The 15924-nt window shown below is 44.0% G+C and overlaps 1 protein-coding gene across 1 annotated transcript in view; it reads right to left on the reverse strand.

The window, feature by feature from the left end:
• The window catches only part of GRK4 (G protein-coupled receptor kinase 4), a 96594-nt gene that overhangs the window by 12002 nt on the left and 68668 nt on the right, over positions 1-15924 (reverse strand). Inside the window, exon 10 of the mRNA XM_042937034.1 lies at positions 9308-9345. Within this exon, the coding sequence (XP_042792968.1) occupies positions 9308-9345 (38 nt within the window). The remainder of the gene's footprint in view (positions 1-9307; positions 9346-15924) is intronic.

Raw genomic sequence — 15924 nt, forward strand, 5'->3', positions numbered from 1 at the left:
TAGCATTCTTACCTTTGATATATATTTTAGAGATAGAAGAATATGATGTTTAGGACTTTCTTTAAAATCACTGTCAATGATAAAATGCTACCGGTTTTTACAAAAATTCACTACTTATCTTGCTATTTAGGAATATGCCTATTTCATAAAACCGAGGTCTCTGCTATAGAAAACATAGGAATGATACGGTTTTCTTTTTTATGTCAACTACCAGCTACATTTCACAAACCAAGTCCCTCTTAATTTATAAGTTTTCAAAAAAGAGTGTTGACATATTTAGGATGGACAAATGGTAAATATACCCTACAACCTGGAACAGATGATAGTTAGCATTTTTTAAATTTAAATTTTATTGTAATTCTAGCACAGGTAACATAGGGTTATATTCGTGTCAGGTGTACAACATACTGATTCAACAATTGTATATATTACTCGGTGCTCATCAAGATAAGTGCACTCCTTAATTCTCATCACCCATTTCAACCATCCCCACCCCCGTCTCCCTTCTGGTAACCATCAGTTTGTTTTCTGTAGTTAAGAGCCTGTCTTTTGGTTTCTCTCTTTATTTTGCCTTTATTCATTGCTTTTGTTTCTTAAATTCCACATATGCATGAAATCATATTGTATTTGTCTTTCTCTGACTGACTTATTTTGCTTAGCATAATACTCTCGAGATCCATCCGTGTTGTTGCAAATGGCAAGATTTCATTCTTTTTTATGGATGAATAGTATTCCATTGTATGTATATACCACATTTCCTTTATCCATTCATCAGTCGGTGGACATGGGCTGCTTTAATAATTTGGCTATTGTAAATAATGCTGCAATCAACACAGGGGTTTCAAATTAGTTTTTTTGTATTTTTTGGGTAAATATCCATAGTGCAATCATAGGGTAGTTCTATTTTTAATTTTTTGAGGAACCTCCACACTGTTTTCCAGAGTAGCTACACCCGTTTTGCATTCCCACCAACAGTGCACAAGGGTTCCTTTTCCTTCACATCCTCTCCAACACTTGTTGTCCCTTGTCTTTTTGATAATAGCCATTGTGACAGGCATGAGGTGATATCTCTTTGTGGTTCTGATTTGCATTTTAATACAGGACAGTGATGAGGGTGATGAGGGATGTTGAGCATCTTTTCATGTGTCTGCTGGCCATCTGGATGTCTTCTTTGGAAAAGTGTCCATTCATGTCTTCTGCCCATTTTTAATTGGATTATTTGTCTCCTGGGTGTTGAGTTTTGTTTTGTTTTGTTTTTTTGTGGTCCAAAGGGATGTTCCTCTAACTCATAATTTGGACCGAAATCGACCAGAGACATAATTAGTCCCAGAAAAGATAAACCAATATCAGAACTTTAAAAATTGAAGAAAAAGAGAATTGATGTGAAAATATATCTTTCAATAATAAAGACTAAAGAGAGTAGACACAGAATCAGGAAATTCCAGTATCCACAACAGAGAACAGAAAAGAACTTTCACCAATACAGGTCTTATGTCATAATAATGTAAACAACATTTTGGAATGTACAATTCAAGAAATTTTTTTGTAAAAGTATATAAAGTTGTATGTACCCACCAACAACAGATACATTTTTATCACCCTTGGGTCCAAGAGACATTGTAATGGGAAAGAGACATGTACATAACTGTGTGATTACTTCAAGTCTGAGATAACAACAAAGATTTTGTACAGATGTAGAAGACAAAGAAGGACACTTGAAACCATTAGTATTCATATCAGTGACACGAACTAGGAATTGATACACTTGGGATCCCCATCAAGGAAGAGGCACCTGGAAAGTCAAAACCACATTCATAATAATGAAAAGATTTCTGTCCCGCCTGAATTTTCATGAACAAAATACATGAAGTATTTTGAAGTATTCTGAAGTTTTCCCAAAATTGTGTCCATTCAGGATCATCTCCATTGCAATTGGCTCGCATTTTAAATAAGATTTTAAGGGAATTTAAATGCTTTCCCACAGTGTGTCTGTGCTCACAGATTCCTAGGATACCTGAAGTCTTTTCCCTGGTGCTTAAGTTCATAGGATTTCGTGTCACTGTGCTTTCATGTGTGTCCTCGAAGGGAAGAGGGACAAGTGAAGGCTTTCCCACAGAGCAGTCATTCACAAGGTTCTCCCCACCAAGGGCCATCACACATACTTGCAAGTCTGTGGGACACTGGAAGGTCTCACCAGAGTCCTTACATACAAAGCCTTACATACAAAGGCTTACTGTCCACTGTGCACCCTCTTGTGTTCTTGAAGGGAGCAGTGGCTTGTGATGGTCTCTCCCCAGGGTATTTCTTCATATGCACTCAAAGAGATGAGGAAAATTTGTATGCCTTTCCACACTCCTTACATTCATAGGGTTTAATCACGCTGTGCATTTTCAAATGACCTTGAAAACTTTGCGGCTGACTGAAAGCTTTCCCACACCCCATACACTCAAAAGGTCTCTCCCCATTGTGTGCCCACATGGTGCTTGCAGGAGTGATGGACACCTGAAGGCCTTTTGGGTGTTGAGTTTTATAACTTCTTTATATATTTTGGATATTAACCCTTTATGGGATATGTCATTTCCAAATATCTTCTCTCATTCAGTAGGTTGGTCTTCTTGTTTTGCCGTTTCCTTCGCTGGGCAGAAGCTTTTTACTTTAATGTAGTCCTAATACTTTATTTTTCCTTTTGTTTCCCTTGCCTCAGGAAACATATCTTAAAAAATATTGTTATGGCTAGTGTCAGAGAAATTACTGCCTGTGCTGTCTTCTAGGATTTTTATGGCTTCAGGTCTCACATTTAGGTCTTTAATCCCTTTTGAGTTTATTTTTGTGTATGGTATAAGAAAGTGGTCCAGTTTTCCTAACACCATTTGTTGGAGAGACTGTCTTTTCCCCACTGTATATTCTTGCCTCCTTGGTCATAGATTAATTGACCATATAATTGTGGGTTTATTTCTGGATTTTCTATTCTGTTCTATTGATCTATGTGTATATTCTTGTGCAAGTATCATACTGTTTTGATTACTACAGCTTTGTGGTATATCTTGGAATTTGGAATTGTGATACCTCCAGCTTTGATTTTCTTTTTCAAGATTGCTTTGGCTATTTGAGGTCTTTGTGGTTCCATATAAATCTTAGGATTGTTTGTTCTAGTTCTGTGAAAAATTCTGTTGGTATTTTGATAGGGATTGCATTAAATCTGTAGATTGTTTGCGGTAGTATAGACATTCTAACAATATTGGTTTTTCCAATCCATGAGCATGGTATATCTTTCCATCTGTTTGTATCGTCTTCAGTTTCTTTCATCAATGTTTTAAAATTTTCAGAGTACAGGCGTTTCACCTCCTTGGTTAAGCTTATTCCTAGGTATTTTATTTTTTTGGTGTAATTATAAATGGATTGCTTTATTAATTTCACTGCTGCTTAATTATGGGTGTATAGAAATACAATGGATTTTTATACATTGATTTTGTATACTGCCACTTTCGTGATATATCAGTTCTAGCAGTTTTTTGGTGGAGTCTTTCAGGTTTCCACATGTAGTGTCATGTCATCTGCAAATAGTGAAAGTTTGACTTCCTTGCTGATTTGGATGCCCTTTTATTCCTTTTTCTTGTCTGATTGCTGTGGCTAGGACTTCCAGTACCGTGTTGAATAAAAGTGGTGAGAGTGGACATCCTTGTCTTGTTCCTGACTTTAGGGGGAAAGCTCTCAGTTTTCCCCCATTGAGGATGATATTAGCTGTGGGTTTTTCATACATGGCCTTTATTATATTGAGGTGTGTTCCTTCTAAACCTACTGTGTGAGGGCTTTTATCATGAATGGATATTGTACTTTGTCAAATGCTTTTTCTGCATCTATTGAAAAGAACATGTGGTTTCATCCTTTCTCTTATTGATGTGATACATTACAATTGATTGATTTGCAAACACTGAACCACGCTTGCATCCCAGGAATAAATCCCACTTGACTGTGGTGAGTGATTTTTTTAAGGTATTGTTGGATTTGGCATGCTGGTATTTTGTTGAGGATTTCTGCAACCATGTTCAGAGATATTTGCCTATAGTTCTCTTTATAATCATCTTTTTTTTAAAAAACCTAATTTCACCACAAATGTCAAGTTCTGCTTTACAGACAAGAACAGAAGCCCTAACAAGCTGTCTAGATGGGAAATGAAAGAGTTACTCTTATGTTCTATGGTTTCTGGTGGAAATTAGTTCTTGGGAATTGTAACTACATGATACTAAAAATCCTAAAATCAATCACATTCATAAGTCATAAAGTATAGCTCGGATTACATTTTAAAAATTGAAAGAATAGGAAAACAAGAAGAAAAGATTTAAAGTCTCCCGAAATCGGAGCACCTGGGTGGCTCAGTCAGTTAAGCGTCCAACTCTCAGGTGCAGCTCAGGTGATGATCTCATGGTTTGTAAGATCGAGCCCTGTGTCAGGCTCTATTCTGACAGCACAAAGCCTGCTTGGGAGTCTCTGTCTCCCCCTCTCTCTCTCTGCCCTTCCCCACCACGCACGTGCATGTGCACATATATGCCCTCCCTCTCTCTCTGTCTCTCAAAATAAATAAACATTTTTTTTAATCTCCTGAAATCAAGAAAAGCAAAACAAAGTTCTGTAGAATATTCCTTTCCATTCTTAACAGGAATGTGACCAGGTGCACAGCACCAAAAGAACAAATAACAGTCAAGACTACAGACATGATGCTGGGCTCCTGCTTCGGGGCAGGGTGGTGAAGGTCAGGGCGGCCCATGCTACTACCAGCCACAACTGCAGGGCCTAACAAATCACACAAGCCGTCCTCCAAGGGTGTCCACGAGCCACGACGGTGACTGTATCGGATGGACGAAACGCCCGCGCAGAGAACCACACAGAGGTGAGCTGCCAAGGGGCACCAGCATTTCTCAGAAGCATTGCAAATCCTGGTCAGAGCAAGGCTGCTCACTGGCAGTGGGGGCTGAAAGAGCAGATCTAGGCCGGCTGACTAGTGACTATGTCCCCGACATGGCCGCAGAAAGAAGTTCCTGCTCAAACCTCAGAACACGCCTCCTCCCCTTAAGTAACTTACCGATTGATGCATTCTTCCGAAGTCTGAGGTGGGAGGAAGGGGAGTGTGAGAGGCGTGGAAAGTGTGAGTAGAAGAGGGAGGGCTTCTCTCAGGTCGGGGCCAGAGGCAGGAGCCCTCAACCCTGTCCAGGCTTAGAATGACCTGGGAGCATTTTACCCCTCCCCAAACCAATTAATCAGAGTCTCTGGGGATGGTGTTTGGTGCTAGGTATTTATAGCACAGCAAGGCTGACAGCCAATGGTTAATAGGTGACCAGTGAGAAACGTTCTGTATACGCTGAGGCCAAACATGTTAGAGATCCTCAGGCACAGTGGTTCTTAAACTTCGGCTGCATCGGAATCTCTTGGAAGACTTGTTCAAACACAGATTGCTGAGCCCCACCCCCAGAGTTTCTGACTCAGTGGGTCTGTGACCACCAGGCCCAACATTTGCATTTTTAACAAGTTCCAGGTGACGCTGATAACTGCTGATCTGGGACCACACTTTGGCAGCCAATCAGCTGAGTCCACGACCCTTCCCCAGCCAATCGGCTAAGGCCATGATCCCTATAAAACCTTTTGTGCTTTTGAAACTTGCTCTCTCTCTCCGGTATCTCACCGCTGCGTTGGTTCAGGTAGGAGATTGAGCTCGAGCTAGCTCGAATAAAGGCTCTTTGCTTTTGCATCGGACTCGGCTCCCTGGTGGTCTTTGGGGATCACGAATTCTGGGCATAACAGGGGCCACACACGGCCACTCTCCAGCTGCTCCAACCTGCGACTCCCACCGAGGCTGGGCCCGCCGGCGGCTGAGTCAAGACTTTTGGGCCCTGGAGCCTCTGCAGGGATGTAGGCAACAGCAGGCCGCTGGCGCTCCCATGATACTACAGACACAGAGAGCAGAGACCTTCACCCCCAAAATACCAGGAAACAGAATCTAGCAATCTATGTAAAGAATAGCATACTATGCCCAAGTTGGATTTATTTCAGAAATGAAATGTTAGCTTAACATCTGAAAACTTACTATATGAACAGAGAAAAAGGACATCCTATAATTATCTTGAAGAGCACTGATAAAATTCAACAACCATTTGTTATTTTTTTAAAAAGAAAAATTCTTTAAAAAAAATTTTTTTTAGTGTTTATTTATTTTTGAGAAAGAGGGAGAGAGACAGAGTGCGAGCTGGGGAGGGGCACAGAGGGAGACACAGAATCTGAAGAAGGCTCTAGGCTCCTAGCTATTAGCACAGAGCCTGACGCGGGGCTTGAATTCACAAACCGTGAGGTGAGATCATGACCCCAGCTGAAGTTGGACGCTTAACCGGCTGAGCCACCCAGGTGCCCCAAAAAGTAAAATTCTTAAATCTGACCAAGAGTATCTACAAAAATACTACAGCAAATTTCGTACTTAAAGGTGATATGTTAAAAGGCTACCCCTGAGCTGCTGACTGAGCCACCCAGGTGCCCCCATAAAGAACTTTTAAAGCTTAACAGTATGAAAAGAGACAACCCAGTTTTTTCAATGGACGAAAGACCTGAACAGACCCCTCATAACAAAAATACGCAACTGGGAAACGAGCATAAGAAGAGATGGTCAACACCGCATGTCACTAGGGAACTGCAAAGCAAAACAACACTAAGACTGCACACCTTTTAGAACCGCCAAATCCAGGGCTCTGACCCAGCACATGCTGACCAGGACGCAGAGCGACAGGCGGTCCCGGTCACAGCTGGCGGGAACGCAGGATCACAGGCGCGGCCGCTCTGGGAGATGGTTTGTCAGTTTCTTACAAAACGAAACATACTCTTACTGTCTGATTCAGAAATCACCCTCCTTGGTATATGCTCAACGGTGTTGAAAACTTCCGTCCACACGAAAACTTGCATGTGGATGTGTAGAGCAGGTTTATTCCTAATTCCCCAAACTTGGAAGCAACCAAGATGTCCTCAGCAGGTGATGGACAAATAAACTCTGGTCCGTCCAGACCGTGGAATATTATTCAGCAGTAAAGAGACATGAGCCCTCAAGCGTAGAGCTGGAGAAACCTTAAATGTGTATTACTAAGTGAAAGAAGCCAGTCTGCAAAGACTACACACCACATGACTCCAAGTCTATGCCTTTCTGGAAAAGGCAAAATGGCAGAGTGAGTAGAGATGGGTGGTTGCCAGGCTTGGAAGGAAGGTAGGAGGGCTGGATATGTGATACACAGGGGACGTTCAGGTTGTGAGACTACTCGGTGTGATACAGTAAGGGTGGACATATGTCATCACACCTTTGTCAAGACCCACACAATGTGCAACCCAGAGAATGAGCCTTAAAGTAAACCATGGATTTTTGTTAATAATAATGTACTGGTATTGGTTCGATTTCAACAGTGTATCAGACAGTAATGTAAAATGCAAAATAATAGGGGAAATTAGATTTCTAAATACCAGCAACAAGCAAATAGAAGTTTTAAAAACAAAACCATTAAAGAACATCAAATAGCAAAAATGTGTACGACCCTTACGGTGAAAACCACAACGCGATACTGAAAAAGGATACCCCGATATGTACAACTAGACCCCACCGGAATGTACGGAACTTCTGCCTCCAACCAACAAGGGGTAACTGATGCAACACTTGCTCTTCAATCAGAAATAATTAAAAAATGGCCCCAATACACTGTTCGGCACTGGGTCTACAGTAGCCAGGGATGGTGCTTCCCGACAGGAGAGAAACAAGACAGCTGGGTCCTACCGTCCTCCCGGACCAGGAGCCGCTTCCGGATCCCAGCACTGCAAGAAGGAGCCTACACAGAACAGGTGGTGTTGCTAAGTTAAGAAGACAGAGATTAGAACTGAGGGAAGACAGGTCAGCTGAAATTTGTGGGGGAAAGTCCTGGAGAGGAGGGAGTGATGCACAGAAAGAACTACAAACATCTCCGTGGAGTTTCACTGAGTCCACTTAAAAGTAATACAAACAAGGGGCGCCTGGGTGGCTCAGTCGGTTAAGCGTCCGACTTCGGCTCAGGTCACGATCTCGCGGTCCGTGAGTTCGAGCCCCGGGTCGGGCTCTGGGCTGATGGCTCAGAGCCTGGAGCCTGCTTCTGATTCTGTGTCTCCCTCTCTCTCTGTCCCTTCCCCGTTCGTGCTCTGTCTCTCTCTGTCTCAAAAATAAATAAACGTTAAAAAAAAAAAAAAGTAATACACACAAATGACTTCTGAATAACGAATGTACTCACATGGTGCTACAACGAACAGAATCACAAAATAATGTGGAGAGAAATTAAACGAGCCCCAAATATACGGGATTATATACTATTTTCTTAAACGGAATGATTTAATATTGTTAAGATGACAGTTCTCCGCAAAGTTTCTATAGATCCAATACCATTCCAATAAGAATCCCAGCATGTTGTGGGTTCTTTTGCAGAAACTGAATTACATACTGAAAAATATAAAAGGGCATTAGTGTCAGTGGAAACCCTGCTCCCCCTAGGCTATCTGCACTCTTAACAGTTTCTTATGAGTCTTCTTTTGTGTTTCTTCAGGTCTGTACGTATAAAGCAAATGCAAATACACATTACTTCCCCTCTCGTTTTACACAAAAGGCAGCACACTCTATGCTGTGCTTGACTTCACTTCTTTCCAGGGAATGCTGTATCTTGGAGATCACTTCCCGTTTCCACACAGAGTACATCCTCTGTTTTCAAAGCCACTTTCACGCCCCGCTGGTCAGCAGCACAGCACAGTGAACCGCGGGTTAAGGGCCAGAAGGCGTTTCCCAGTGCAGCCATCACCCCGAGAACTGAGGAGGGGCACCTGCTGATGACAATGAGCCGGTCCACAAGGGCCATTCCCCGCCTGTGCTCGCAGGGTCCCCAGCCAGCCACCTGCGCTCCTGCTCTGTGAAAGAAGCCGAAGGCAAGGGCAGCGGGTCAGTATTTAGGAGGGCAAAGATATACCCCTCCAAGGGAAAAAGCAAGATATGGGCAGAGGAAAATGTTCTTACTTTTGAATTTATTTTAATATGCTTCTAGAACTCAATTATTAACAGAAAATTATGACCATCTCTGCTTCTTGCCTAAATACGGGGGAATGACAACGTTATTATCTCTATTAGATTTTGAAAAGAACATGTACCAGTGAGTTTCTCTTTCTGGTGTTGTTTCTGTTCTGCGATAAGAGGCTAAGTGCACATTAACTCTCTGTAGCCAGGTCCCTCCTAACAAAGCCTTATGCGTTAGACGTGAAAAGCTCACTCACTTACCAATGTCATCGAGGAGGATATTCTCAGGCTTTAAGTCTCTACAAAGGAAGGGACAACAACAAAAAGCTCAGTTATTCATAAGGCGACACTGTGACTCCTCAGCACCCAGCAGAAATGACCACAGATGTCTCTACTCTGAGCAGCAGCAAGAACGGGAGACGACAAGACCACCCTCTGTGGGTCAGCTCATGAGCCCCTCACGCTGTCGCTGGGAAGGACAAGGACCCCACAGAGGCTTCATCTTGGCAAGCACCGTGCATGTGCCAGCGGTGTGCGAACCGCTCTGCACAGGCCCGCGGATCTAACGGAAGGTCAGTAAGGAATTAGTCCATAATAAACTTGGCTGTTTCTCTCATCATTAACGTACTTTTTAAAATGTCAACAAGTGAAAATCCCCCGTATCGGAAGAACTCAGCTCTGGGGGTCAGACAGGCACCGTCTGCCACTTCTCCGCTGCGTGGCCTTAACCGCCCTAGGCCTCCATGTCCTCCCCTCATAGAGCCATCCACACCCACCCGCTTCCCGGCAAGGCAGGGTTGGGGAGCTCAGGCCTTGCAGCGGGAAGCAGGTAAGCAACAGCAGTGACTGTTATTGGCAGTTCGTTGTGAAGGGGAGGTGGGGAATACCACAAACTTTGAATAAATATAGATCACGAAAGACTAAGATATCTTAAAAGTAATATGTCAAGCTGCTGCTTGTTTGTTTCTTCCCTTAGAGAGAAAAATTTTTTTCTTTTTTTTTTAATTTTTTAATTTTTTTTAAAATTTATGTTTGACAGAGAGAGAAGGAGCAACAGAGCATGAATAAGGCAGGGGCAGAGAGAGCGAGACACAGAATCGGAAGCAGGCTCCAGGCTGTGAGCTGTCAGCACGGACCCCGACGTGGGGCTCAAACTCACAGACCACGAGATCATGATCTGAGCCGAAGTCGGGTGCTCAACCAACTGAGCCACCCAGGAGCCCCCAAAATTTTATTTTTCAAAGGATTTACATTTAACTCTGATTTCCAGTATGGCCCTATCACAACACTGTGTCCCCTGAGCATCACCCCTGATCTGTGGCCAAATGACTAGAACCTACAGAGGAGGCAGAAGCAGCAGGACAGATGGACAGACAGTAAGCTAGTGAGAGCAATGGTGGCTGGAAGCGGCTGGCCTCCAGAACGCTCTGTAGAGAGAGGCCCCGCAGAACCAGGAGCTGCTGAAGTGAGAGCACTGCCCACAAGGCCCACAGGCTGCACTTCCTGTAAAGCCTGCTCAGGCCAACTCCCACCGCCCTGGGAAAGGAAAGAGGTTACCTGGTTCCAAGCCCAGGGAGAGAAGAAGCTGCAGAGAAACATTTCCTGTAGCAACACCCACGCCACTGTGGTAACGGTCTCCCTGGGGACAGAGACCAGTGGCAGAGACGTGGGGGCCTTCTATGTTTGCATTTTCTTTTCTTTTTTTATTTAAAAAAAATTTTTTTTAATGTTTATTTATTTCTGAGACAGGGAGAGACAGAGCATGAGTGGGGGAGGGGCAGAGGGGAAGGAAGACACAGAATCCGAAGCAGGCTCCAGGCTCCGGGCTGTCAGCACAGAGCCCGACACAGGGCTCGAACTCACAGACCACGAGATCTGACCTGAGCTGAAGTCAGACGTTCAACTGACTGAGCCACCCAGGCGCCCCTTCTTTTCTTTTTTTAAAAATTTATTTACTTAGGGGCACCTGGGTGGCTCAGTCAGGTAAGCATAGAGCCCAACATGGGGCTCAAACTCAAGAACTGTGAGATTGTGACCTGAGCTGAAATCAAGAGTCCGACGCTTAAACTACTGAGCCCCCCAGGCACCCCTGTGTTTGCCTTTTCTAGACCCATGCATATGCTCTTGCATTATCTGGGCGGAATGATGAACATTTTTGTTTTTTCCTTTATTCTTTTCTGTTTTAAAAAAAAAATCCTAATAAATGTTATTTTTAAGAAAAGGAGTCTTCCTTGACACGAAACTTCCACAGCCTCCTTGTTAACGTAAATTTACACTCATCACCACCACAACACCTGCCCACCCAAATTACTAGAACCTCCTCTGGGGACTTCCCAAGCCTCACTGCGCCCTGCAGAACTGGTCACAATACAAGCTGGGGCCCCGCCTGAGACCTCCCGACCCAACCCCGGGGCACAGCTCAGCAGCGCACACTCGGGGCCACCGTGCACAGCCAGTCCGCTCGCTCCGAAAGGAAGTGTGCTGTATCCGTCTCCCAAAGGAGTTAACAGTAGAGGCGGCCTTCGGGTCTGCTCGCTACCCACACACACCACGACTGTGCTTACCCCACGGCACAGGCACCACCTCCTGTCGGGGCCACAAGATCTGTGAAGTAGCTGTGGGCAGAATGTGAGTCTCGAGGACGAGCGAAGCACAGGTGTCACAGGGACGCTCAAGGACAAGCTGGAACAGGCCCCAGACCACCCGCTTCTCCCGCACACACCCGCTGTAAGCTGCGCGCAGATGAGCAGTCCACTGCCACGCTTTAGGCCACAACGTGTTGTTTCTCCCACCTTGCTCCAAAAACAATTTCTCCAGGCTTTTAGTCAACTTAATGGCTGTCTTCACGCATCTCCAAGTTGGGGCACGGGGTGTGGAGGACACTGGACACTGAGCACTGCCTCATCACTGGCCACTCGCTCGGCCTCCAGGACTTGGCTTCCTCACCTGCCCGGGGAGGGGTTTCCTAGTGATCTTTTCAGCTGCTTTTGGAGCCAGGAACACACGCTGACGTCAGCATGTACAGGAGGGTCCAAGGCTGAGGTTAAAAACAAGTGAGGTCGTCTTCTTACATTTGTACACCGCCCCCCCCCCCCAAACACACACACAGCCTGCTGACTTGGGTATAACTTGCATATAATTCGTTGTGCTCCCAGCCATTTAAGAGTGATCTTACACCTCCATGCTCTGGGGCCAGAAACTCATTTTCTGGCTTTATGTCCATCCTCTTCTTGTTAAAGACATTTTTGCCATCTGGATCACATTTCTCAGCCTGTTACTGAGGCGTAAGTTGATTTCTGGAGGCTGAGGCTTGAACGGCTCATCCGGTGACTTCCTCCCTTGTCCACATCCCAGTGCCCTGCTTTCCCCCGATGACCCTCTGTCTTCCTGGTGGAAGACACCTCACTCCCTGCCAGGTCCTGCCACGTAGCCGGCCTCTCCTGGGGAGTGAGGCCGTGGGTGAGCGATCTGCTGGGCACACTGTGAGAGTCAGGGGAAGAGAATGGCAAGGGCTGGCCCGGCCACAGGTGAGGGTTTCCTAAACCCTGGCAACGCTGGATCTTCAGTACAGTCTAAACAGACGTTGGTCTTGGGAAACAGCTCCACCCCCATCAGAAGGCATCAGAAGCAATGTTCTCCATCAGGGAAGGGGGAGAGTAAGGAAACAAAGGCAAAAATAACTTTGGCTCGTTCCCTAGAGTTCCCTTAAACGTTCTTCAAGGTAATGGGGCTCATGAGCCTCAGGGCAACATTCTAAGGTCCGTCCCCCTCCCCTGTCATGCCACCATGCCCCCCACTTCAGAAAAGCTCACCTGTCCAAGACAGCCTCCAGAGAATGGATCTGTTTAGTTGCTATTGTCGTTAGAGACAGACACTGCTATGAGGCAGAAATGTCCAATCTGGAAGGATGTGGGTCACATGCAGGTTAATAGTTCTTTTAAACATTAAGATCTGCCATTCTCACTTTAAATTAACTTCCATGTTTCAAAACCAATGGAAACAAGAGATTATCCTTTGAAGCGCTTCTTGTAAATGGTAGTTATATCTCTATTTATGTGTGTATTTGCACACTACCCTTCTAGCCTCTTGGTTATAAGCTTCCTGAGCACAAGGACTTCAAAATCCAATCTGTTCCCCGGAGTGTGCTTCTAGCATGCAACTAAGAAGTGTGTGTGCATCTGGGGCTCAATATACATTTCTGGAATGACTGAATGATCCTTCCTGCTACTGAAAAATCTAACGTGACAGCAATAATCTGTACTAATGGCCTGTATGGGCCAATTCACTACTGGAAAAGTGTAGGTCCAAACTCTTTCCTTCCCACCATTAGTCTCCTGCACACCAACTGCCTTCTCCTTACGGTGAATAATATCATCTGCTTTTCAATCCACAACTCATTCACTAGAAAAAGAAATCCAATGCACAACGAAACATCCGTTTCCCTTAACAATTTCTAACTACAGCATTCCAGACAGGTGGAAATTTCATCTTGCTTAATTAAGGCAGAGTCAACTTTCTTGAGAAATGTAACAAAACAACAAAACAGGTTGATTCAGGTTTTCCCTCCTGTTATGGGAAAGAGTGAGGCACAAAGGATAGAACACAAGGCCTGGATCAGTATCCATCGTTCACAGAGAAGGTGACGAGAGACAATCTCTCTTCATCTGTAAATAGACATGATCCCTCAAAACTGTTGAGACGGTAAATTACAGTGTATGCCAAAGGGCTCTGAAAATGCTGTGTGTTGTACAAATAAGTGTTATTAGTATATATCTTGACCATCTTTTGTTATTCATTTCATAGGGAGTGGTTTTCTTCAAAAAACAGTGATACGTGGAAACAAAGTGAAAGGGCATGTACTGCAAGTTTAAGTTGTTAAACTTGTTTATTATAAAATAAAACTGTAGAAATCATCCTGATTTAGTAACTACTTTTAGTTTTGTGAGGATTAGTAAAGGAAACGTGGTTTAGAATGAAATCTTGCCATTTGCAATGACGTGGATGGAACCAGAGGGTATTGTGCTAAGCGAAATTGGTCGGTCAGAGAAAGACAAATATATGACTTCACTCATATGAGGACTTTAAGATACAAAACAGATGAACATAAGGGAAGGGAAGCAAAAATAATATAAAAACAGGGAGAGGGACAAAACATAAGACACTCTTAAATATAAAGAAACAAAGGGTTGCTGGAGGGGATGCGGGAGGGGGGATGGGCTAATGGGTAAGGGAAACTAAGGAATCTACTCCTGAAATCATTGTTGCATTATATGCTAACTAACTTGGATGTAAATTTTTTAAAAAATTAAAAATAAAATTAAAAAAAAAAAAAGAAGTGGGGCGCCTGGGTGGCTCAGTCGGTTGAGCGTCCGACTTCGGCTCAGGTCATGACCTCACGGTCCGTGAGTTCGAGCCCCGCGTCGGGCTCTGGGCTGACAGCTCAGAGCCTGGAGTCCGTTTCGGATTCTGTGTCTCCCTCTCTCTCTGCCCCTCCCCGATTCATGCTCTGTCTCTCTCTGCCTCAAAAATAAATAAACATTTAAAAAAAAAAAACTTAAAAAAAAAAACAAGTGAAACTGCTATGTTATATGGTAGTTTTAGTTTTAATATTTTGAGGCACCTCCGCACTGTTTTCCATAGTGGCAAAATTGAAAACATTTTAAAAAGGTAACTCATTAAAATTTTCATAGCCTTTTGCCATCTTCACCTGCATACAGACTATACATTGTTATGTAAAATAATTCTTATAATTTAAAAGAAATTACACTACCCAAACAATAGCAAGCAGAATGTGCCATCCCCAGAGAGGCTGAAGAACACAAAGAAGGTTGTTCTCTGTATCCAGCTGCTAGTAGGCTGGTCTCGGGAAAAGCTTTTACATGGAAAGAAAGCATAGCTGGTCCTTGAATAACATGGGTCCCCTTACACATGGGTTTTCTTACAGTCTAGTGCTGTAAATGTATGTTCTCCTCATGATTTTCTTACTAACATTTCCTTTTCTCTAGCTTGCTTTTCTGTAAGCAAATAAGGTAGAATACACATAACATACAAAATACATGTTAATCGACAGTTTATGTCATCAGTAAGGCTTCCAGTCAAGCGTAAATTATGAGTAGGTTAAGTCTGGGGGGAGTCAAAAGTCTTCTGTGGATTTTTGACTGCAAGGGAGTCAATGCCCCAACCTCCAGGCTGCTCAAGGGTCAAGCACACTACCCAGAAACCCAAGTGCTGTTTAATAAGGAATTGGTTATGCCTGCACGTTAGTATTCAGGTGGTGTCAGGGCATGGACCCATGGAGTCTGTTCCTAGCTAAAAGCACTTTAGTTCATCTGATTTTGTAGAAACTATGTTCTTAAGTTAACTTTTAAAGGACGTTCAAAACCCCGAAGGCCCGCAGTCCCCTTCACATGTCTGCATAATGAACAGGCAAAAAAGTCGCACGAGAGTTTGCGAGTGAAAGTTCTCAGCTGGACTTAAAATGCACGCACACACAAATACCTTTATTGTTGTTCTGGTTTTTTGTTTAATTTTTTTAACCTTTATTCATCTTTGAGAGACAGAGACAGAGCATGTCCGGAGGGAGGGCCAGAGAGAGAGGGAGACAGAGAATCCGAAGCGGGCTCCAGGCTCCGAGCTGTCCGCACAGAGCCTGACGCGGGGCCGAACTCACAAACCGCAAGGATCGTGACCTGAGCCGAAGTCGAAAGCTCAACCGACTGAGCCACCCAGGTGCCCCTATCGTTGTTTTGTTTTAAACGGTTGATTTCTTAACTGAAGATAAGGCTGCACACTCAAAAGCATCACATATCTCTCAAGATTACATCTACACTTTCATTCACCTGCTTTTTGTCATTGAACAGTCTAGACAAAGCCATGTT

The sequence above is a fragment of the Panthera leo genome, chromosome B1 (assembly GCF_018350215.1).
Source record: "Panthera leo isolate Ple1 chromosome B1, P.leo_Ple1_pat1.1, whole genome shotgun sequence".
In the NCBI taxonomy this organism is placed as follows: Eukaryota; Metazoa; Chordata; class Mammalia; order Carnivora; family Felidae; genus Panthera; species Panthera leo.